At 49.5% G+C, this 25,792-nt stretch overlaps 1 protein-coding gene across 1 annotated transcript in view; it reads right to left on the reverse strand.

The window, feature by feature from the left end:
- Positions 1-25,792, reverse strand: part of PHAF1 (phagophore assembly factor 1) — a 299,820-nt gene that overhangs the window by 171,445 nt on the left and 102,583 nt on the right. Inside the window, exon 3 of the mRNA XM_078670669.1 lies at positions 12,507-12,590. Coding sequence (XP_078526795.1) covers positions 12,507-12,590 — 84 coding nt within the window. The remainder of the gene's footprint in view (positions 1-12,506; positions 12,591-25,792) is intronic.

Here is a 25,792-nt window from a genome sequence, read left to right on the forward strand (position 1 = left end):
TTGCTTCCTCGTGTTTGAGCCTCTGTGTGGGAGAGTGGTATTATCCATTATCTGGGAGTGTGAAGCAATATACTGGTCTATATCAACAATAGATCTTCCCCATGGTGAAGCGGCGGTATAGCCTCGACGGCGAGCGCCGGTGCTTGGAACCATCACGACGTTGATGACTCCTCGACGTTGATTTAGTTCTCGAGGTCAACCTCGTCCGAGGTCTCAATGTTAGCCCCCTCCACGTCGAAGCCGCTTCAACCCAGAGCCCTGGGTCGACGGGGAGCACACGGTGGTCAACCCTCTCGACGCCGACGTCGAGGCCAGTGACGTCGACGGAGAAATGTGCCGTTTCCTGGCCTTCTCTTGACTGGGGAGCCCCCCAGAGGTCTCAGCACGGGCAGAGGACTCAGATCCATGCCCAGACCCACCTTGATCCTGAAGTTTCCTCAGCTCCAGGCCTTGGAGCCAGATCTTCTCCCTCTCTCTCTTGGTCCTTTTGGAAAAGGACTGGCAGATGTCACAATCCCCAGGAACATGGGATGAAGGGAGACAGAGGATACACACTCTGTGGCCATCCGATTTGGCCTTCTTCCTGGCACACTCAGGGCAGAATTAAACCCAAAAAGGGAGAGCTCAATGCTCCAGGGTCCTGCTAGCAGGAGCCGGAAAAAAGAACTGAAAGTAAAAGAAGTTTGCTGTGCATCATGGGATACCGAGGGTCTCTGGAGAGTTCCTTAAAGATACTGTATCTTTTTTCCAGACATATAATGGCAGCCTATGGGGGCTTGTCTGTCCATCCCTTCCCCTCTATTATTCCAAGGTGTTTGTGAAGGGGAAGTTTCTCTATGGATGGAACTGGACACATTATGGTAAATGTGATGGTACAATATCCTTGGCATTTCTAGTTGAAGTACTGGACAGTGTAGCCTTGTAGGTACAAGCTGCATTATTGTCTTTAATTTTCTCTTAAGTGTCTATGCAGGACTGCAAAGAAGACGATTTAAGAGATTATTTTTGATTGCTCCGGGGTCCCCGCACATGGGCGGGACTATTCACTAGATTATGACTATACACAGAGATCCCCTGCTACAGAAATATTATACACATACATACATAAAATACATCTTTATCTATAGAGAGAGCGAGAGAGTCTTATATCAACCCATTTTTAGCTAGACGTTCAAAACACTGAAAACAACAAGCCACTATGGATTTTTTACATTCCATAAACAGTGCCTCAAAATATAGTAGTGTCCTATCAGCTTGTAGCCTCGGAAATGCTTGGCCGCTGTAGGAAGATGTGTGGCTTCTTGAGCGAAGACAGATAGTGATGAATCAAAGTCAACAGACCTTCCATATAGGTTGGGGGTTATATTATAAGCATCCTAGTGACCAAGCCAAGTGTCTTTTGCTAGCTTGACCTCATGTACCTCACCAGTAACAGAGAGGTATCTGGATACTGGGAGTGTTATACAAGATTACATCTGCATTTGATGCTTGTGAATATAGCTATCACTTTTGAGCAGATATGCAGCAGCCTTTCTTCTCCATAAAAGCTTTAAGAAGACATCACTTTGCTGATTGTGGATGTTTTCAATGTAATGCCATCTGTCTGGTAATTAATTCTGACATCTGCGATGTTATGAGTGAGTGCATGAGCAATGAATCAAGGAAGAGGCGGTGTTAGGTTTAGGTAGGTAAACGTAACTGGTGGATTTCAGTGTTGTAGGCCTTGACTAGTAATAATAATGGATGTATGACATTACAACGCATGCTTTTACATCGCATGCTTTTACAACACGGTTTTTACATCGCATACCATTACAACGCATAGTGCTTTGGGGCGCTGGATAGTGAATAGTTTAATTTACTATTCCAACTCCAGTCCCCGTGGATAGTAGGGAAGGTGTTGGATAGTAAATTAAACCTATTCCCTATCCTAGAGCGCCCCCAAGCGAAATGCGTTGTAATGGTTTGCGTTGTAAAAGTTGCGTCGTAAAGGCACTGCGTGGTAAAAGTTGCGTTGTAAAAGATGTTTCCCAATAATAATATCTGTTTAATCATTTTTTAACAAATATTTATGTCCTTTTATAACACGCCTTACTTTGTGAAATGGACAGTATATGGATAGTTTGTAAGATCAAAAGGTTTTTCCATTATTTTTTTTTGCAAAAACAATTTTTATTGGTATTTCAGATTATGGCAATTCAATAAATCGTTCAATACTCATACTCATATTTGAGCGTACAGGAAAATAATTCTTTTCTGAAAATACGCTTTTTACGGAAACAAACCCCCAATCAGTCCCTCCCTGGATCCCACCCCCCTTGTCAGTGCGCCGATGTCCTCTTTCTCAACAGCTGATGCTCAACAATCCCGCCCTTCTTCCAGACAGTTGAAAGGAGGAGGTAGGTGATGCTTCTCATTAGGGGACCTTAACTCTCACAAACTTTGTCGTTATTCATGTCAGTTGTGTGTTGTATCCGGAACGGGGAACCTTCCCCCCTAAGCCCCCTATGGCGTTGGCACCTCACTATCCTCGTCCCGGCCACCCTCAGGGAACTGCAGCTCGGCCACAAAGGCCTCCCACGCCCTGGCTGTCTCCAGCGCCATGTCATTATCTAGTCGCCTGGCCTGTTGCAGCCGCAATGTGCACTCTGCCCTTGCCCACCTCTCCAGTGTAGATCTCCAGCGCGGGTAGCTAGGGCCCTGGCTGGACTTCCAATGCATGGTGATTTCCCGTTTGGCCAGTATCGGGCCCAAATTGATGAATTTGCTGGTGACGCGAGTGCGGGGGGTGTGAGGGAACCACAATAATAAGCAAACGCCCATATCTGCTCCAAGTTGCCGATCCGTGACAGCATTCAGGCAGGCCATCACCGCCTCCCAATAATCGGGTAGCTTCATACAAGCCCAGAACATATGGGCAAAATCCGCATCCTCCACTCCACATCTGGGGCAGAGTGAAGACGCGCCCTCAAAGTACTGTGAAATCTTGACCGGTGTCAGATAAGCACGATGAAGAGAGAAAAATTGGACCATCTGGAACCTGGCATTTCTCGTGCCTTTCCATGCCCGTCGTAAAAGCTGCGGCCAAGTCGTATCGGGAATCGGTCGCCCAATATCCTTTTCCCATTTGGCTCTCAACCCGTCCAGGGGCTGCAACGTTGCTGTCGACAGGCTCCGATATAGACAGGTGACGGCCTTGTAAGTACCAGCCGCCATAACCACATACTGACAGCTCTCAGACGTCGGTGGTTCAGAAAGGCCCTTCCTCCAGTGGTTCTGGATGCTAGCCACAAGCGAGGCGTGCAACAGGTAATCCCCCCTCGGGAGGTCGTAAACGTCACGCAACTCCTGAAATGTTAGCAGCGATCCCTCCTTATACAAATCACCGATCATTTGCAGGCCTAGGTCCTCCCAGGTCGCCAATGCTGACCAATCCCCTCCATGCGGGAAGGCAGTGCACATCCCCAGTGGGATCTCTGGGGCATATGGGCGAGCGACGCCGGCTCGTCTATGACATCGCAGCCAGCAATTGCGGATCGTCCGTTCCTCACTTGAGAGTAGGGAAAGGTCCAGTTTCTGGGCCAGAATAATGAAGGACATGACATGTCTCGGAAGGAATCCGCCTGCAGTTCCTTCCGGGCCTCTAAATTCAAGAGCCACTTCCTGGGCAAGCCATTGCAACTGGGCCGCCAAATAGTACCACTCGAAATCAGGGGCAGCTAGTCCCCCGTCCGATCTAGGACGCATCAGTGTGGCTAGCGCCACCCGCCTCCTGCCCGCACCCCAAATGAACTCAGTGATCAAGGATCGCAATCTGGTGAACACAGATGCCGGGATCCAGACCGGTAGCGTGCGAAATAAGTATAAGAGGCGGGGCAGCGCCACCATTTTGAGTAACGCCACTCGCCCCGCGACCGCCAGCGGGAGCGTCCGCCAGAACCCCATACAGCCTCGCAGGTTCCGAATCGCTCTTTCGATGTTACCCTCCAAGAGGTCCAATTGTGACAGATATATGCGCGTACCTAGATAAGGGAGGCAATGATATTCCCACCGCAGCTCGTCCTCCGGTTGGGAGTCGTCCGTTCCCGGCACGAGCGGGAAGAGGCATGACTTCTTCCAATTGACCCTTAGTCCCGAGAGGTGGCCAAAATCAGACAGCAGGCGCCTAGCCCCGCGTAGGGCAACGTCCGCATCAGCCAAAAACAGTAGGCAATCGTCGGCGTAAAGGGATATGTAGTGGGTGTCGCCTCTTAGTTGTAAGCCCTCGTATGCCTGGCCCAGATGGGCGTGAGCTGCCAGAGGCTCTATAGCTAACGCAAATAGGAGGGGGGACAAGGAGCACCCCTGTCTGGTCCCTCGCTCTACCTTGTATGGGGCCGAAATAGTGGCCCCGGTCTTGACTCGGGCCGTGGCCGCAGCATAGAGTAAGGAGGTCCACTTCACATATCGCTCACCCAGGCCGAAGGTCTCCAGTACACGAAGCAAGTATGGCCATTCGACGCTGTCAAAGGCTTTCTCAATATCAGTGGACAGAACAGCAGCTCCCGGCAGACCATCAGCATAGCCCCCCATGACCCGAAGCAGTCGTCGCACACAGGTGGCGGTAGTGCGCTGGGGGATAAACCCTGCCTGGTCCCGATGCACTAATGCCTGCATGTGGGGCAACAGTCGCGTCGCAAGAATCCTGCTCAAAATCTTGTAGTCCGTCGTGAGCATAGAGAGGGGTCGGTAGGCCGAGCGTGTGGTAGCTTCGCCGTCCCGCTTCAGTAAGGGGATCACCAAGGCTTCACGGGTCGTTGCCGGGAGGGCCCCCGTTTCCCATGCCTCTTGGTATACCACAAGCAAGCGTGGTACCAACATGTCAGCGTAAGCTGCATAAAACTCGATCGGTAGTCCATCCGTACCGGGAGTTTTCCGGCGAGCCATCTGTTTAATGGCCACCCGAATTTCACCTTCAGAGATATCTCCGCCCAGTGGGGCAACGTGCTCAGGTTCAAGCCGGGGGAGCTGCGCCACCCGAAGAAACTCACCCAATTCTTCTGGCATACATGGCATCGCACTCCTATAAAGGTGCGCGTAATATGTGAAAAACTGGCCATTTATCTCCGACTGAGAGTAAACCTCATTCCCTTCCGGCGTAGAGAGAGCTACAATCGGGGTGCCGCGGGCTCCCGGAGTGGCCAGCCAGGCTAGGAGCGAACCCACTTTGTCGCGCTCAGCATGGGCCCGAACAAGGAACTCTTTATAATCAAAGCAGCGCAACTTCTCCATCGCCGCCGCCATTTCCTCCCGTGCCGCCGAAACCGCCTCGCGAGCATCCGGGGTCGCATGGAAGCGCCTCTCCTCCTCGCGCAAGCGATCCTCGCTCCTCGTGAGGTCCCGTAGGAGAGTCTTCCGGACTCCCGCCGTGGCTGAGATACAGAGTCCCCGAACCACCGCCTTAAAGGCGTCCCACTCCAGCGCCCTACTGGAAGCTGTGCCCGCGTTAGCGCCAAAATAGCCCTCCATCCCAGTGCCTACCTCTGTTCGGAACACAGTGTCCTCCAGCGCTAGCGGGTTCAATCGCCATGTCGGTATAGCTTGGCGTTGCCGCGTCCAGTGGATCGTTACCAGGCAAGGGTTATGGTCAGAAATTGTTTTGAACATGAAAGAAGGTGGTCTGCACACCGCTATTAGTCCCAATGTAATCCGTTTTAAACTTTAGAAAGTTGCGTGCGAGACTGGGATTGTGCATCGCCCTAACTGCAACATAGTAACAACATGTTGTGGGGAGCGCTGCAATCGCGCTCCGCTCCCAGCTGCACTGCTATGTGGGATACTAGACCCATTCACGTCCATTTACCATTTCCAGGTAAAATTATACAATAACCGCTTATTTCCATTTTAACCAAAGTTTTTCTTCTTTTCTTTTTTAATTCCGTTTGTCTCATCCAAGTCCACATATTGCACAAGTTGCACTTTTATCAAGCTTCTCATTCTCACGTGTGCCCATCCGAGCCTCTTTTCCGGAAAACGATAACAAAAAAGCAAATAGTAGTTCCGAGGAGCAGTTCTTTATTCAGACCCAATGCATTTCGGGCATATCATTAGCCCTTCGTCAGGGGAAACTGTGAATCAATAATTACAATACATTCATTAACATTCCACAAACCTATGATTTGTGCATGTTTAATACATTTCTAAATAACAATAGCTTATCGTACACATTAAATGAAAAAGTCAAAATCCCAAAGTGAACCCTCTATATTAAAACTCGCTCTTTCTAAACGCAACCATAAAACTTCATAACCCATGAATCCCCACAATCCATTAAGTATCCTCCTTCTTTCTGCCTCTTTCGACTGACTCTCCCGCTCGTTAAATGGATAATTTGGCATTTTCTCTAAGTTCGCCTCAGTTCGGGTTTACTCAGTAATGAAAACAAAGTCATTTTTCTGTCCCATCCTTTCCCCAAAATCGCTTTAAGGAAAACCTCCATTTTTAACACTTACTCCCCTCCTATTACTTCCTCGCATTCCTGTTACTCTCTTTACTTCTACCCGAGCCAGCTTGTTAATATAACACTAAACCCCTTCGTTTCCCGTATCTGCTCATTCTACCGATTCCGTCGTAACCCTCGCCGCGCGATGCGCGCTGGGAACAGTTGTTAGACTCTCGTCAGCCGCTTGCGAATTTAAATGGTTGTGCTCCACCCGCTTCTATGTGCATTGATTAATCACCTGACCTGACCTGAAACAGAAATTGTTTTGGCCAGGTATTCACTGTGACGGACCAGGCATTGAACATCTGGCGTGCATAGAATGCTGTCAAGTCGAACATGAAGCTCGTGTGGAGGGGAATAGAACGAGAAATCTTTCTCTGTCGGGTGTTGGGTTCGCCACGCATCAACCAGGCCCCAGCTACTCTGCCACGTTCGCCTACTCTGTGCCAGCCTGTGCGCCGCTGCTTGCGCCAGTGGAGGGTGAGACCTATCTAACCCCACATCAAGGACTGAATTAAAGTCCCCCCCCAGTATGACTGCATTGGCTAGTACTGACGCCAGTTTCCCCGAGAGGCGCGCAAAAAAGGCAGTTTGGTCTACATTAGGGGCGTATATGCTACAGAGTGTCACATCCCTCCCGTCCAAACGGCCCTGTACAGCTACGAACCTCCCCTCAGAGTCAAGCGCCGTCTGCACTGGCTGAAAGGGAACCCCCGCCCGCACCCAGATCAAGACCCCTCTCGCAAAGGCCGAGTAGCTCGTATGGAACAGCTGACCCCGCCACCTGCGCTGTAAAGCCCGCCCTTCACGTTGGTCAATATGCGTCTCTTGTAGAAAGGCTATTTGTACCCCCCTACGAACAAGATAAACATGTACCTTGTGGCGCTTCAGCATGGAGTTCAGTCCCCGCACATTCCAGGTCACACATTTTAGGTCAGGTATGGTCCCCATTCACAACAGTAATAGTAGCCCTGTCGATAGATAAGAGTCTGGACACACTGACATCACCCCCAATCCAACCCCAGAACACCGCCCAACAACCCCATGACCCACCCCTCCCCAGAACAGGCCCTAAACAGCAGAGTCCCATCCAAATGTCAATAAACTCAGTTTAACCGTCTCCGGCAACTACCAGAGTCCCACAGTAGGTGTGAGAGAGGGGGGCGGCCTGTCGCTACCTCCAACAGGTCGTGAGCGAACCATGCCACCTGGCCAGCCCTCCCCATTGCGCCCCCGTTGCCCCACATCCCCGCCCCCGCAAAGGCCTAAATCATCAACAGCGGGAGGGAATCCCTCCAACACCCCGCAACATTCCACCTTTCCCAGCCATGTGCCTCCGCCCTAGTCCCAACCAAGGGTCCAACTGCCAATACGATACCAGCATGACAGGTCTTGAGGGTCACTCATCCAATAAACCATCAGCTGTCCCAGGCGTGACTTGAGGCGGTCCCCTATCACCAGCACTCGACTCCTCCGACACTGCGTCCTCCGAGCCCTCCCGGGAGCCCGTCTCCGCTGCAGATGTCGCCGTTACCGCCTTGGAGATAGTAGAGACCGCCCGAAGGGCCTCCATGCGTTCTAACTTGGTTTGCGAGACAAAGGGTGTTCCAACTTTCGGTGGTCGCTTCCTGGGTCTCCAGGGTCGCTTGGATTGCTGCGTCTTCCTCCGCTGTTCGTCAGTTGCAGGGGGAACATCCGTCCCAGCTTTATAGAGCTCCAGCCAGTCCCATACTTCGTCCGGCGAGTTGTAGAAAGAAGATTTACCGTCCAACATGATCCGCAGACGCGCAGGAAATAGGAGCGAGTAGCGGATGCCCTCCTACCGTAATGCTCTCTTGACCGCCAGAAATGTGGAGCGCTGCCTCTGCACCTCGAGGGAGTAATCCGGGTATATAGAGACCTGAGCATTGTCCACCCGGTAGGGCCCCAGCGCCCTCGCCTTCTGTAGGATAAAGTCACGGTCCTTGAAGTGTAGCAAGCGCGCCACCACCGGACGCGGTGGCCTGCCCCCTGCTGGGGGCCGAGCCGGCACCCGGTGAGCGCGCTCCAACGTGTAGAACTGGATAAGGCCCTCCGGCGCCACCACGTTGCGCAGCCAGGGCTCCAGGTAGCCCAGCATGTCCGCCCCTTCAATTTTCTCCGGCAGGCCAACCACGCGGATGTTGTTGCGGCGATTGCGCCCTTCCGCGTCTTCCGCTCTCTGCTCCAGTAGGTGCACCCTGTGCTGCAACTCCCCCATTGCAACCTCGTTCACCTTGGTCGTCGGTTCTAACGCGTCCAGTCGGCACTCAGCCTGTTTGACCCGGTCCGCTAACTTGCCGTGGTCCGCTCGCAATAGTCCCAGGCTTGTGGATACTTGGCTGATATCTAGACGCAGGGCCTCCCTGGTGTCTGCAATGGCCTGTAGAATCTGTTCCAGTTGGCCCTGCGGTAGGCCTGATGTCGGACCCTCGCTCACTGTAGAGCTCTGGCTGCTCGCTGCCCCCTCCTCCAGATCCGTCGCAGGCTTTAGGCGGCGCCCCATGGTGGCAGCCCAGTCCAGGCGCGAAGCGTCTCTCCAATCCTCTCCTGCCGGTCGACGTAAAGTGTGCAGAGGGGCCCCCGTTAGCTCCTCACCGCAGCTCAGGGGGGTTCCGGGCCCAGCGCCCTCCAGCCAGGGGTTCAGTCGACTGCAGCGTGTGTATCCCTCCACAGTGGGTGGACCGTGTCTCAGAGCGAAGGGGCCAGTCCCAGTTTGCAGCTAGCCAGCACCAGCCCCGGGAGTCAGGGCCCACGGTTCAGAGGTCTCCCCAGTTAATCATCGCCCAGGCCTACAGTGCCCAGCAGAGTGTTCCCGGCCTGAGATACCTCGGTGGTCCCCCCAGCGTTGGGTCCTCCGAGTAAGGCAGGTAGGAGGAGGGGGGGACGTCACCTACCAGCAGGTGTCCCCTTCTGGGGGTATGTCGCTTATCTTGAAGCCCCCGCCGACACCAGCACCGGTCCGGTCCGTCCGCCGAAGGGCTCCACCAGCCGCCGCTCCTCCTGCGCCACCATGGGATGGCCCGTTTCTGTCTGCCGAGTCTCCGGTTTTACTTCCGCCAAGCCGGCTCGTGTGGTTGGCAGTGGCCGGGTAGCCCGCACCGCGGGACGGCCGCTCGCTCACGCGAGGTCGGGGATCCCGCTGGGCGCCCAGGCCGCCAAAATGGCCGGCGCCGTGTCGGGGGTCCCTAGGCCAGCGCGTCTCTCCCCACTGTCACAAGGACCACTCCTCCGGGTCGGCGAAGGTCCGCCAATGCGCGGATGGGGATGTGGGCAAGCGCCTGCCAGCGGGCGCCTCTGAAGGGACTCGGTTGCAGGCCGTCCTCTGTGGCCCCAGGCCGCCCGCAGCGTGTCCAGGCCCGGGAGCTTGAAACTCCGGGTCCCCGGCTCTGCCTCACTTGTCCAGGCCTCTAGTGTGCGCGTCGTTCCGCCGCGTGTCCCGGGCCCCGGGAGCCCCGCTCAGGACACCGGGTCGCCGTCGAGCGGTCCCAGACCCCTTACTCAGGATATGGGCGCCCGAAATCAGGGTAGGGGCAGGATAACTGCAGGATAATTAGCGGGCTGGCCGGAGCTCGCTTAAGCTGCGACCGCCATCTTCAAGCGGCAAGCCACACCCCCTCAAAAGGTTTTTCCATGAGTACATCCCAGACCACAGGCATGCATTTGCCTCAGTCAAGCTACAGATTCCCAAGTCTACCTCTTCTTACACCTTAACTACTATACATCCTTAAACTCTTCCTCTTTATGTCTCAGCCATCAAATATACATCACTGTTCACAACATTCTCACGCCCAATTATGCATACTGCTCACCAGAGAGTTGGGTAATCTTAGAACAGCTGGTGTCCTATTAAAACACACATTGTTGATCTCATCCACTGGGCTTTAGAAGTGTTGATTGCATCGCGGACTGGCATCATGATGTTCAATTTCAGGCTAACAGGCCAATGTTAAGAAACTTCAGAGAGGTTCCTCTGGATATATAATGTAGATTTCAAGTTTTGTCACATGATCTGAATAGGTTGAATTGCTCTGTCGTTAACCAACATTTAGCTTTATTTGAGAAAAAGTGTACCCAGAAAAAAGAGTTTCCACATACATTTTCATTACCAGCCTTCAGTGAAGTGTGTTTGGGAAGATATTTGATGTACAAATAAGAGTTACATCCCCACTTCCCCACCTGACAACACTATGTGACACGGGACACCATTTTTTTTATCTCCGAATTCCCCATCTGTCCCAAATTAAGAATGCTTAGAAGTGAGCATTAAGTGCTCCGTAAAAATAGGACATTTTAAGTTTTTCAATGTTCTCAAGTGAGTTCAGGTCACCATGCATCATGGTTTTTATGCTGCCACACAAGGATGTCATCCCTTCAGTCAGTGCCCTTAGAAATTAGTAGTAAAAAACCTGCTAAGTTGTACTGGTTGCATGGGTGAGGCAGGGCTAAATGCCAATGTACTTGTTGCAGAAAGGTATTTCCATCACAGAGGCCAAGAGTTTAAAACCAAGCTTGATTAATTCAGTGTTTCATCATTATGTAAAAATGTGCGACAAGCATTCTGGGTAACATTAGCTCTGTGGAAACTTTTAAAACAACAGGGTACCCAACCGTATATTTTGTATTAAATGTACATTTATTTTTATCAAGATTAAGCATCAGTGACTTATAGCAAAAATCTCAACGCTGACAAAAGTCTGAGATAACTCGACAGCAATAGCCAGGTGCCTGGAAAAGGTTCAGAGTAGGTCACTTTTCTTTAGCAGCAACAGGATGACTTGAAAAAGCCTCAATGATGTGCACTACCTAAAGTGCATTGCAAAAGGCGCAGTCATATACTATAGCCATTGCAACTTCAAACGTGGGTAAATATAAAGTACAGGACAACAAAAACAAACACAAAATGGGCAACCTTTTTCCTTTAGAAAGAGTTTACACATGGCTTTTTAGGCTGTGTGCTCATGTTGAGAATCAGTGGCCACCTGCATTTCATGTGTAAGCAGAGAAGTCTGACCAACAGAGCTACCGCCAGCAGCACCTTTGAGGCATTCTCCAGAAGAGTACAAGCATATTCAGCCATGATCTTGGAACAAGAACCTGAGGTGAGGTTCAAATGCTGCTGAAGGCTAAGCATTCAATTATGTTGATGCAGCAAAATGTCAGGTAACCTTTAACACCCAACATCATCACATGGCAATACCATGATGCACTTTTAGCCCCTCTGCAGCTGCCTACTTGCGGTTAAGGGGCTACAAGAAGAGCATGAAGTGGGAAATTACATATAGTAAACACATTTCTTATATCCCGGTTTACTTCCTGTTCCTGCCCTCATGACCCCCTTAGGCCAGGTGTAGCAATAATATGTCTGGGGTAGGGTCTGCTAACACTTCCTACACTCTAATCGATGACCATAGTTTTTTGCCACATTGTCAGCATCTCATAACAGCATGGTCACTTTTTTGACATTACAAAGAGCCTTTTTTTTTTAATAGGTAACAAAATTCTATTCCAGACACTGTTCAGAGGGTTAAAAAGATTTCTGAAGGAATAAATGTATGCACGACATAATGCTAGGAAAAGTAGATCTATAAGAATCTACTCTAGGTGATACAAAAAGGATATCGGCCAAATGGATGCCTACCACGTGGACGACATTGTTCAACACATTTAGTCGTATGATGTTTGCCAATGCTTAGAATGCATAATTTATTCAGTGCACATTTGGTTTATGTATTTGCGGTGTTCCTGTAGTGGGAGGACGGGGGTGCTTCTTTGTTTGCCTTTCATTTATTTAATTTCTCTAGCTCTTGGCTCCTGTTTTCCTGCTTCGTCCCTGGGGCCGATGATCATGGTAACGGGAACAATATTCGGCTCTGGCAGTACCAGCGGAGCAGCCAGTTCTGCCCGAGTCCATTTGAGAGATATTAGAAAGTAAAACGGGTCAATAAAAATGCGCACTCCATGGCTATCCGCCTGGTACATTTTTAGCATCTGGTGTTCTTCTTACCTTCAGCCTTTGATTGAAAGCATCGAACAGCAGTTTGATTCCGTCCTGAGTCAGATTGAGGATGAGGTCATGGCTAAGAGGAGACTGAAAAACAAAAAGGTAGTACGCTCTTATCTTTGACAAAAATTTTACTTCCCATAAGAAAATATATTGCTCAAGTTGTAGCATTTTTAAAGGAATAAACTGCAATGCATTTATTACAGCTTGTGCGTGCACAAGTCTAACCCTGCTCCATTCCCCGATCTGGATCACTGTGCCCAAGGACAATGAACAGAAGTGAACACTTGTATCTGCTGATGACACTGCATCTACTGGTCAGCATCCCACATCAGGCCCAATATTCAGCAAATCAATCAGAAGTCTTGTCTGGTCAGTGAAATTAAATCAAAAGCAGGGAGCGTTTTAGCTAGAAAATACGCTTTGCAAAGATTCCATCAGTGCTTTTGTGTCAGGTCGCTTCTCTGGAGCATGTGGAAAGTCTAGGGCAATCCTTGACGTGAGCACTGCTTTTCTCTTTTTGTGTGTATAGGTTTTTATTAGCATTTTACATCAGCAGTTACATAAAGTATCACAGGTCAGCATAATGACAGAATGGTTTATAACAATTTATATTAAACAGCAAACAGGGTCCCTACCACCCATAACCCTGCATCCCAGTCCTATCCACAGTACAATATAGTGAACAGACAATTAAATCAGATTTCTTCAAACACAAACCCTACGAAATTAAAAAGTCCCTCTTACCTGTATCTCCTCGGTGGTTGCCTGGAGCCGTCATCGCTTCCTGCGTTATTACAGCACATGAGTTGTAAAGCACGCGTAGTAATGGTACGCGGTGTAATGACCGCGTTCAAAAGGATGTTTCCTCATGAGCACTGCTTTTGTTGTATGAAGCAGAGGAGGCAGGTAACACTGCAAGCTCACTGATGTGCCAGTGCCTCTTTGGGCCTTGCCTTTAATGGCATAGCAAGGTCGAAGAGCCAAGGCTTATTCTTGGAGGGTGGAATGGCGTAGACCGCCTAGTATGGGCAGCACATATATTACTCACTATAAATAAAATATCCAGATGTATTCTTTTAGTCAGTTTTAGAAGGTGAACAACTTGGTTTTCGTCCGATAGTGATTATGGGAGCTATACTTCTGCTCTTTTTCAGTCTCTCTTGAGATCTCAGCCTCGTTGGGGACCAGTACGTACCTGAAGGGGGGGGGGGGGGGGACTTGGTAGATAGGGATGCTGTCAGCAGTACATAGGTGGAGGCCCCTTCGCTGTTGGCACCTGTAGTTTAACAGGTAAAGTTCACAACTATGTCCTACAGGAGAACCCCGTTGATAAAATAGTTACCGGGGCACTCTAGGTTAGTCAGGCCATGTCTAATGACATCTAGGTAACAACTTTTTGTGAATTGCTCTAAGCTAGCACTCATCTAGAGTTCCGACTTCTTTAAAGTCCCATAGAAACCTGCCCAGTGCTATTCTAGACTCCGCCTCAAACCAAATACTTCAACAACGCCCAACAAAAGGGTTAGGAGCCTGTCAACTACAGGTAATTTCTTCAAGAGCCATTAGTGGCACAAAAAAGAAAAAGAAACAGGACTGTTCAGCGTACATGCAAGCCGTAAACTTCAGTGCTATGGGAAACGGAGCACAAATGGCTGAAAAGATGACAAACAGACCTGATGACACGCCAAAAGTCCTTCCTCAGACACTGGAGATAAATACTGCAATTCCTGTCCAACACACATTTTGCACACAAAAAGAATATATATATATATATATATATATATATATATTTTTTTATTTTATTTATTTAGAAGTTTTCTATAGCGCTAACTAGACCCGAAGGTAGCAGAGCGCTTTACAGTAAAGGGAAAGAAAAAGTGAACAACAAGACACGTAACAAGTAAAAGCGATCAACGAAAGACAATTTGGAAGGAGGAAAAGTTCGGACAGCAGGACTTCTTGGTAATAGGATACAGAGATACCACATAGTTCTGGCGATGCTTGCTGATCCTAGTTACCCACAACCTAGGGAACGGATAAGGAACAAGGATTTGAGTTGGCTCTTGAATTCCGCATAGGACGGTATGGTTCTGATGTGCAGGGGGATGGAGTTCCATATTTTGGGGGCATTTCCTGTGAAGGAGCAGTCCGCAGTTCTCTTCTTTCTGGTTTTTGGTAGGATGAGCAGCAGGGAGTTAGAGCTTCTCAAATTTCTAACTTGGCCTGCCTTTTTGAGCTTGTTTGCCAAGTATTCTGGTTTTCCGGTATGGAGGGCCTTGTGGGTTAGGCAGGCCGTTCTGAAGGTACTACGCATTTCCACAGGGAGCCATTCGAGTTCTTGGAGTCCTGAGGAGATGTGGTCAGATTTTTTGCAGCCTTGATTCCAAATTTGGATTGGCCTTGATTGCATTTAGCTATAGCATGGGCACAGAAAATAAATCAATAACTAAAAAAACAAAAATATAAATAAGAGGACATCTGACAGCTACACTAAAGCAATACTAGTAAGACACCAGCATCAGCGGCTGCTTGATGGCGGATACAAACTAAATATTGTACCATTCCCAGGGCAGGGGGCACAGCAAAATGCAACAGGTCCCAAAAAAACTGTGCTTTGGTTTTAAAGAGGACCTACACCTCAAACACCACCTTCAGTGCAGTATCCTAAGTGCTCCCACTCCTACCTCCTCATCCTGGTTCATGCGACAGAAACATGTGTCCCCAGAAAACAGACCAAATGCTAATTTGCTAGTTAAAACTGCCTCACGTTTATTGATTTTTTAGCAAAAAACAGTTAGGAAGAACTAACAGACCATCTGGGTGTTCAGGGATGTTTTGAAACTAAAAGAGGACAGACACCCTGAAATCAAGCAATCGCAATAATTTGCAGTGTTTCGAAATCCGGAGCTTGCCATTTCACATTTGGGCTGCGGCTCAAGGCAACTTTGAATTTGCTGCACCTGTGCCAACATAGAGCCAACAAAGGCCAACTGCCAGCTATCCGAATAACTGTGCTTTAAGGGTCGATGTTGTGCTTCCCATTGTCCCCTATGACCTGAGGCCATTAAAGGAACAGCCCCAAGGGCCATCTTTGGCGCAATTTTGCACTTTATGACATAAGATCTGCCAGTTTCGATGCTGAGGATCCCTTAGTCACTGCGTTTTTCGTCTACTACTGCTGAAAAGGAGCAGGGCTGTAAGCCCTAACAAAGGCCCGACCCTTGCCTGGTCATGATGTCACCAAGGGCTAAAGGGTGAGAGATCTTGCTCTGGTCGTGGCTTAAGTTGGTAGCCAAATGGACACTGAAAATGCTATTTCTCTGAGCAGGCAGGCCACACGAAGGAGCTGTAAAGGCTAAAGTGACCCTCCGGTGACGATGCACCCATCTTCCACAAACAACCCGGCCACTGAAATGTAACAAGCGGCATACCACTGCTCGCTTTCTACTCTTCCAATAAGTGGGAAAAGCCACTAACCCCTTCGACGCTGATGACGAGCTGGGCTCGTCATGAGGTAGCCTCCTCGCACGCTCATGACGAGCCCAGCTCGTCACGTAAAGTGCGCTTTTGAAAAAGTCAGCGTACGAGCGGAATTCCGCCCGCACGCATGCGGCTAAACACTGGAACGCATGTGCCCAGGCAGATTGGCCGTACCGTGCATCGGGCGTTTCCTTGGGAGGCTGGTAGGATGGGGGCCAGCTTTACAGAGGCGGGGGGCGTTTTTTTAGGTCGAAGCCTGCGATGGCTGCGCATGCGCAGTCTCGCTTGCGAGATCTAATGAGATTGAGGGAGATTCACTAGCGGGCTTTAAGCCCCGCCCCTCTTTACCACTGGCCGGAGTCACCTTTCATGCTATGCGGTGGCCGGCCATTGGGAAAGAGCGTGTGCTGACGTACAGTTTTCTCTCTTTCTGCCGTCCCACTTGGACTGACTGCCCTGACTTCCTGCTGGCGTAAAATGTTGGTTATATTCTTTATGGGTCAAAACAGATGGTCCCATAAAGAAGATAATAAACCTTTTACGCCAGCAGGAAGTCAGGCCAAGTCCGTCCAAGTGGGACGGCAGAAAAAGAGAAAATGACGTCACCAAAGCTAGCGCTTGTTTTAACTATACAGTCCTGCTACACGGCGTGGGTGAAGGACACATGTTTTTAGGACAATACAGGACTGGTAGCTGTTTGCGGCTAACACAGAACACTTGTCAAGATTGCGCACACAATGCCATGTTTAATGGAAGGCGCTGGGGACTGCATGGAATAATTGCCTGAAGTGCGGGGGTGGGGCCCGCTCCGGTTCACTCAACGTGCACTTAAAGCCTTGCTGGTTGACCAGCCAGCCCCCAACAAGTAAGTGATCGCATCACTATTCTGTGCACCGATTCTAGACTGCACAGCACCAACGTGCACACCGATCGATTCCCCAGAAATAGCTCCTGCACCTCGTATCGACATTTTTTAGTCTGGCCCAAAGAACACTGCCACTGTCCCGCTCGGGGCAGTGATGCCAGGAAGAATGCAGACACTGTGGATCTGATGACGGTGGCCCACAGTGGCCGCAGCAAACCGACGGCGGCACACAGGGCCAGTGCAGGGATCGGACGGTAGCACACCGAGATGCTGGAAAGGTCTGCTGGTGCACGCGGGGGCAAGCATGCATCTGTCAGTACAGGACAACAGGGCCCTCGTAGTGGAGACAGGGCACGCACACATCTGTCGGTGCCCTCCTAGTACAGACGGGTCTCCTGGGTTAGCAGTCAGCAGCGGGCCCTGTGTATAAGTGATGGCGAGCTGAGTGCGCCGGGATTAACCTCGTAAATGGCAAACATGGGCCTCTGCCATCAGATCCCACAGAGCAGGAGAGGGCGTGGGGCGACTACTGAGACAGCAGTCTGTCGAAGGCATGGCACGTGTACCCAGCAGGGTCCATGCTCTATCTGCTAAACCACGCTCACCCACAGCACACACCTGGCGTGGGCGACTCTAGGGGTGCCCTACTGATACAGCAGCCTGTCCACGGCACGGCACTTGTTCCCAGGGTCCGTGCCCTATCCAGGATCACAGAGCGAGCCACGCTCACCCACAGCCCCGAGCAGGGGTGGGAGCAGGCGGGGCGAGGCGTGGTTAGTGGAATCTTCGCTGTCTAAGAATAGTGCCCAGAGGGCTGCCCTCTACCACAGCCGAGAGAAGTTGTGGGGGGAGGCTGGCACGGCCAGTTTGTGTGCAGGGATATCCGGGGTTAGGGGCAGTAAACCTATCCACTCCAGGGCATCCAGCAGAGGTGGCAGCCGGTGTGTGGTCACTCCAGGTGTCTCCAGCGCATATAATCGGACTAGAGCCCAATGCGGTGCTCCCCGAAGCAGGCGATGTGAGAGGATGAGGCAGGGTAGGGTGGGCAGAGCTAAGGGCAGGAATGCAGCCCTGGGATCCGATGAGGCAGCACCTGATGCATAGATAGCGCCCAGAGTAGGGGGTGCTCAGGAAGAGCGGGCCACCGCACGATTTAGCCCCCCTCCCCTCCAACCCCCAAAGATGTCGAGGAAGGCAGAAGATGTTAGAAGGACACATCTAACACCCGCCCCCTCAACACAAGCATACCTAATCCACCCATAGCGCTGCATTTTAACGCTGGTGTGAGCTTCGCTGGTAGCACACCCCCTACAGGAGAAGTCGGTAAATTCAGGCAATGTTAAGAGAGCGCTCCTCTAAGGAGCCATGTAGCTCAATAATTCCAAGAGACAGCAGGACCAAACAAAGTTGGCACTAGGATGGGGGTGGGGGGGCTGACGGGGGTTGAGGACGTGAAAGTGAAACATGCAGGTATATTCCTAGACACTACAGGTATCTTACCTGCAGTTTATTCGTTTTAAGGTATCTGTTTTCACACTTATTATTCACGGTGAAACTAGACTTTCCCCAGCTTATGCCTTCCTGACTGAATTGGAACCGAACGGGTTAACCACACGCACAGAGGCCTCAATAGTTCTTTATTTTGAAAAGAAATGTATCAGATTTTTTGTTTTTTACAGAGGGGCTCAAAGGGTACTCCTTTTTCCAGAGACTCAGTCCATCCACACGCAGGTCAGAGCTAAAAATACAAAAAATGTGTATAAATTGGACTAAGTTTCTAAAAAAAAAAAAACTCCCACCACATACTCTACTACACACTCTACTACACACTCGCTACAAGACACTTCCTGCTCTCTACTCCACACACACACACACACTCTACTCCACACACACACACACACACACACTCTACTCCACACACACACACACACACACTCTACTCCACACACACACACACACACTCTACTCCACACACACACACACACTCTACTCCACACACACACACACTCTACTCCACACACACACACACTCTACTCCACACACACACACTCTACTCCACTCCACTCCACACACACACTCTACTCCACACACACACACACACTCTACTCCACACACACACACACACTCTACTCCACACACACACACACACACTCTACTCCACACACACACACACTCTACTCCACACACACACACTCTACTCCACTCCACTCCACACACACACACACACACACACTCTACTCCACACACACACACACACACACACACACACTCTACTCCACACACACACACACACACTCTACTCCACACACACACACACACTCTACTCCACACACACACACACACACACTCTACTCCACACACACACACTCTACTCCCCACACACACACACACACACACACTCTACTCCACACACACACACACACACACTCTACTCCACACACACTCTACTCCACACACACACACACACACACTCTACTCCACACACACACACACTCTACTCCACACACACACACACTCTACTCCACTCCACTCCACTCCACACACACACACACACACACTCTACTCCACACACACACACACACACACACTCTACTCCACTCCACTCCACTCCACACACACACACACACACACTCTACTCCACTCCACTCCACTCCACTCCACACACACACACACACACACACACACTCTACTCCACTCCACTCCACTCCACTCCACTCCACTCCACTCCACACACACACACACACACTCTACTCCACACACACACACACACACACACACACACACACACACACTCTACTACACACACACACACACACACTCTACTCCACACACACACACGTACACACTCTACTCCCCACACACACACACTCTACTCCACACACACACTCTACTCCACACACACACACACACACACACTCTACTCCACACACACACACACACACACACTCTACTCCACACACACACACACACACACACTCTACTCCACACACACACACACACACTCTACTCCACACACACACACACACACTCTACTCTACTCCACACACACACACACACACACACTCTACTCCACACACACACACACTCTACTCCACACACACACACACTCTACTCCACACACACACACTCTACTCCACACACACACACTCTACTCCACACACACACACTCTACTCCACACACACACACTCTACTCCACACACACACACACTCTACTCCACTCCACTCCACTCCACACACACACACTCTACTCCACACACACACACACACACTCTACTCCACACACACACACACACTCTACTCCACACACACACACACTCTACTCCACACACACACACACGTACACACTCTACTCCCCACACACACACACTCTACTCCACACACACACTCTACTCCACACACACACACACACTCTACTCCACACACACACTCTACTCCACACACACACACACACACACACACTCTACTCCACACACACACACTCTACTCCACACACACACACTCTACTCCACTCCACTCCACACACACACACACACACTCTACTCCACACACACACACACTCTACTCCACTCCACTCCACACACACACACACACACTCTACTCCATATACACACACACACACTCTACTCCATATACACACACACTCTACTCCACACACACACTCTACTCCATATACACACACACACACTCTACGCATATACACACACACACACACACACACTCTACTCCACACACACACACACACACACACTCTACTCCACACACACACACACTCTACTCCACACACACACACACACACTCTACTCCACACACACACACACTCTACTCCACACACACACACACACACACACACACACACACTCTACTCCACACACACACACTCTACTCCACTCCACTCACACACACACACACTCTACTCCACACACACACACACACACACACACTCTACTCCACTCCACTCCACACACACACACACACACTCTACTCCATATACACACACACACACTCTACTCCATATACACACACACTCTACTCCACACACACACTCTACTCCATATACACACACACACACTCTACGCATATACACACACACACTCTACACACACACACACACACACTCTACTCCACACACACACACACACACACACTCTACTCCACACACACACACACTCTACTCCACACACACACACACACACACTCTACTCCACACACACACACACACTCTACTCCACACACACACACACACACACACACACTCTACACACACACACACACACACACACACTCTACTCCACTCCACTCCACACACACACACACTCTACTCCATATACACACACACACTCTACTCCACACACACACTCTACTCCACACACACACTCTACTCCATATACACACACACACACACTCTACGCATATTACACACACACACTCTCCCACACACACACACTCTACTCCACACACACACACACACACACTCTACTCCACACACACACACACTCTACTCCACACACACACACACACACACTCTACTCCACACACACACACACTCTACTCCACACACACACTCTACTCCATATACACACACACACACACTCTACGCATATACACACACACTCTACACACACACACACACTCTACTCCACACACACACACACACACACTCTACTCCACACACACACACACTCTACTCCACACACACACACACACACACTCTACTCCATATACACACACACACACACTCTACTCCATATACACACACACACTCTACTCCATATACACACACACACACTCTACTCCACACACACACACACACTCTACTCCACACACACACAGTCTACTCCACACACACACACAGTCTACTCCACACACACACACACTCTACTCCACACACACACACACTCTACTCCACACACACACACACACACACACTCTACTCCACTCACACACTCTACTCCACTCACACACTCTACTCCACTCACACACTCTACTCCACTCCACTCACACACTCTACTCCACTCACACACTCTACTCCACTCACACACTCTACTCCACTCACACACTCTACTCCACTCACACACTCTACTCCACTCACACACTCTACTCCACACACACACACTCTACTCCACACACACACACTCTACTCCACACACACACACTCTACTCCACACACACACACTCTACTCCACACACACACACTCTACTCCACTCACACACACTCTACTCCACTCACACACTCTACTCCACTCACACACTCTACTCCACTCACACACTCTACTCCACTCACACACTCTACTCCACTCACACACTCTACTCCACTCACACACTCTACTCCACTCACACACTCTACTCCACTCACACACTCTACTCCACTCACACACTCTACTCCACTCACACACTCTACTATACAAACTCTACTATACAAACTCTACTATACTCACTCTCTACTACTCACTCTACTACTCACTCTCTACTACTCACTCTTTCTCTACTACTCATATATATATATATATAAACATATATGCATATGCATTTATAAATATGTATATGTGTATATACACATACATATATAAACATATATATACACATCTGCATATCTATATAAATACATGCCTACATATGCATGTTATGTACATGAAAGTTTTAAAAACACTAATAAAAGCATAGCTAAAAAAACACCTTATTACAAACAGAATTGCTTTAACTTAAACGAGGGCGAGACCTATTGCATTTTCAATGCTTGTTTTACTGGGGGCTGCTTTTGAAGCGGTGCTGCAATACCAACCCCAGTGACAGAAGCAGCAAGCAAGCGTTTCGAACTTTGACAACTAGCTAGGGTGACCAGGCGTCCCGGATTTGCCCGAACCGTTGCGGGTTTTCAACAGTTGTCCCGGCAGATTTCGGTAAAAACGGCTCATGTCCCGGATTTTTGAGAGGGTAAATGGAAAATAGTGAGAGCCACTTTTGTTGATGTTCCAACGCAGGGCTAGCAAGCAGCTGTTATGAGTAAGCAATTTAATTACCAGGTATGATGCTGGTTTCAAAAATTACATTTTATTTATTTTCTTAGTGCCTCTTCTGTGTTTCTATGAAGATGAGGGCTGTCATTCTTTGCTACTTTATTGAAGTGCATTTTTAGTCCTTCCTATATTTCTGCGAAATGTCCCGGTTTTTGGGTCGCACGATCTGGCCACCCTACAACTAGCGCAACGTGACAACCCATTGTTAAGAACGCCTTTTACCTTTTACAATATTCCCTGTCCATTCGGTTTTCACCAAACGCTGCAGCAGGATAAAAAGCCGAGCATTGAAAAGGTTCATCATTTCGGCCGCCCATTCCAGCCTCTCAAAGACTATACCAAGATCAACACCTGGCTATTTAAAGAGCAGAATTACAAGCACCCTTGCCTGACCTTCCCAAATCATGATTTCAGCACCAATGACGCACTTAGCCGAGCATCCTGTACGGCGTGACCACGCACGCACGTACGCAATAATAACAGGTCTGTCAGCTTTGAGCGACGTGGCTCCCGCTCACCTCAGCACTTAGCAGGATATCTAGGTGGCGTTTTGACATCGAACTAAAAGCAAATGGAAAACGGAAGGTAGGCAAGGCACAGCTACCTGGCGCTTTAAAAATATTCAACGACAGGGGTCAAAACAGACGCACTACGGCACCAGCACAGAAACATGGTCTTCCAATCGGTGCATTTCAAGGGTGAACATCTCGATTTTACCAACACGTGCTGTACACTTTAGGAAGGCTATTGCCTAGTGCCAATAAACGACCTTTGTTTTACATTTTAAAGGTACTATTTGTAAAATGCATACCCTGATGATGTCTAGTAGTGTCCACGAAGGCACGAAAAGAACCCCTCCGATCAATCTATTTGAAAACCATGTAAACATGAGCCTCACATATCAGGTGGAATATGTGTTTTATGGGAACAGGATTATACCTTGCCATGGTCTGTAGTTTGAGGGAACCATCTCAGTGCTAGCGAACCACAGCAGAAGACAGACACTTCTGAATGAAGACCCAAGCAATCTGACACAAAGCATAACTTTCAGCAAAATAAAGAGCATTTCCCTCAACTGCATGGCAACCACTTGTGCCAGTATGCACAAAGTTGATGATCCACACCGTAACTTACTACTGCACACCAACATCAAAGTAACCAAGGATGCCCTCTTGGAGGAAAAGGTGATAGGTGGGGTATTTGCAGCTGCTTGAGGAACTTGAACATTTCTCAATGAGATCACCAGTACTTATCCACCCCCATGACCTGCGAGGGCTTGAATATCCCAGTTACCCTTAAAGATTCAGAAGCCTTTATGTGTTTGATGCTGTAAGATAGCCGCGATTTGGCGTTCAATGCGAAGATGTGTGCTCTACAAATTTCTGACCCAAAGCCTGGCAGGGATGACTTCAGCCTCTTAACCCTCCAGTCGATAAAACGAGTACCCTTAAATCAGGTGTTGGGACGGGGAAGTCCCCAACATGGTAATGGACAGCCCCTGCCCTGAGTGCTTGACTGTACTGTTGTCTGGATCCCCTGTGCTGATTTTTTTGGCATAGGTGAACATGGATCATGCATGTGCACCATAACATAGATAAGCCTGTCTCATGGATTGCGGTCTTGTTTGAATCGGAGGAGTACCCAAAGAGCAACCGTTATAATGATGGAAGGATACCACCATCACCAAGAGTTAAGAAGCGCGAGCATGGTGGTTGCAGCATATGGTGTAGTGATAGTAGTATTGAACAGGTCCTTTTTACCCTGTGTCACTCGATTGAGGCCTGCAGGCTCACTCTCCTTTTTAATACCTCTGCTGCTGTGTGCTTAAACCACCATAAACATCATGAGTAATGACTCTGCGCTGGATGTATACCTGGTAAGGGTACAGTATGTATGTACAGGAATAGAGCAATACTGTACAGTATATGTGTGGTTAGTGCATGTACTGAGAATATCTGTACCCGCGGGGAATACATTACATAAGAGATGTAGTGTTGTGCAGTGCATGCGCAATGAAAGCATGTGCTGGGTGTATGTGGGTTTGTGTGAAGTACATTAGATGAAGGGTGAAGATTTGTTCAGCGCACATATGGTGAATGTCTGTGCTAGCAGTGTGTGTGTGTTTGCAAACTGCATACCTAGTACAATACAGAAAAGCGACAGGAACCCTCCCTTTACACTTCAAAGGGTTTCTTTTTGATTCAGTGATAGATCGCAAAGAAGGGGTCTGGACATCTCAGGAAGGAGATGGGCTGATAAGGTAATCCTAAAAAGTTGAGTTAGGAGCCTGGGACTGATTTTTGATGCCCATATCACTGTGGCGGACATCCAGGTGTGAACTCTTGTCACTCACATGGACTGTGTTGTGGGTCAATCAGCTTCGGAGTCTTGCTTGCTGTGACAGACATCCTTTCAAGGAGAAAGAAGAAAAAGAAAAGTGGACACTTCAAAAGAAGCAGAATCGCAACATAAAACTTCAAAGACTCTGACCATAAACGCATTTTGGTGTTTGAAAATGGACTATGAGAATGGGAGGGTGAGACACCAAACTCGGTTACCTGCCAAGCCGCCAGATGGACTGTGAGAATAAGCGAAGCTCTGCAAGACTTCTGCCTGTGACCAAGACTAGGGGCCAAGGCCTGCTTGTCTCTCTGCTGGGCAAGGGGACATGACCCAGGGAAACCAAGACCACCTGACCTGGAGCCTTGCTAAGATCAGTGTGCCCTGTGAGAAGGAGAAAAGCATTGGAGTAAGCGAGGGCCAGAGGGGGCCTGCCGAGAGGACTACCCGTGCAAGGTGTGAGGAGAATGACTGAGCACCTTCCAGGTCTCCGCCCTGGTGCAGGAACGGCCCTGCAACCCCTGCATGCCAGGAGAGGGCCACAGGGATCTGAGTCATGCAGGAAGTGCCGGGCCTGCACTGCCTC

The sequence above is a fragment of the Lissotriton helveticus genome, chromosome 12 (genome assembly GCF_964261635.1).
Source record: "Lissotriton helveticus chromosome 12, aLisHel1.1, whole genome shotgun sequence".
Lineage (NCBI taxonomy): Eukaryota > Metazoa > Chordata > Amphibia > Caudata > Salamandridae > Lissotriton > Lissotriton helveticus.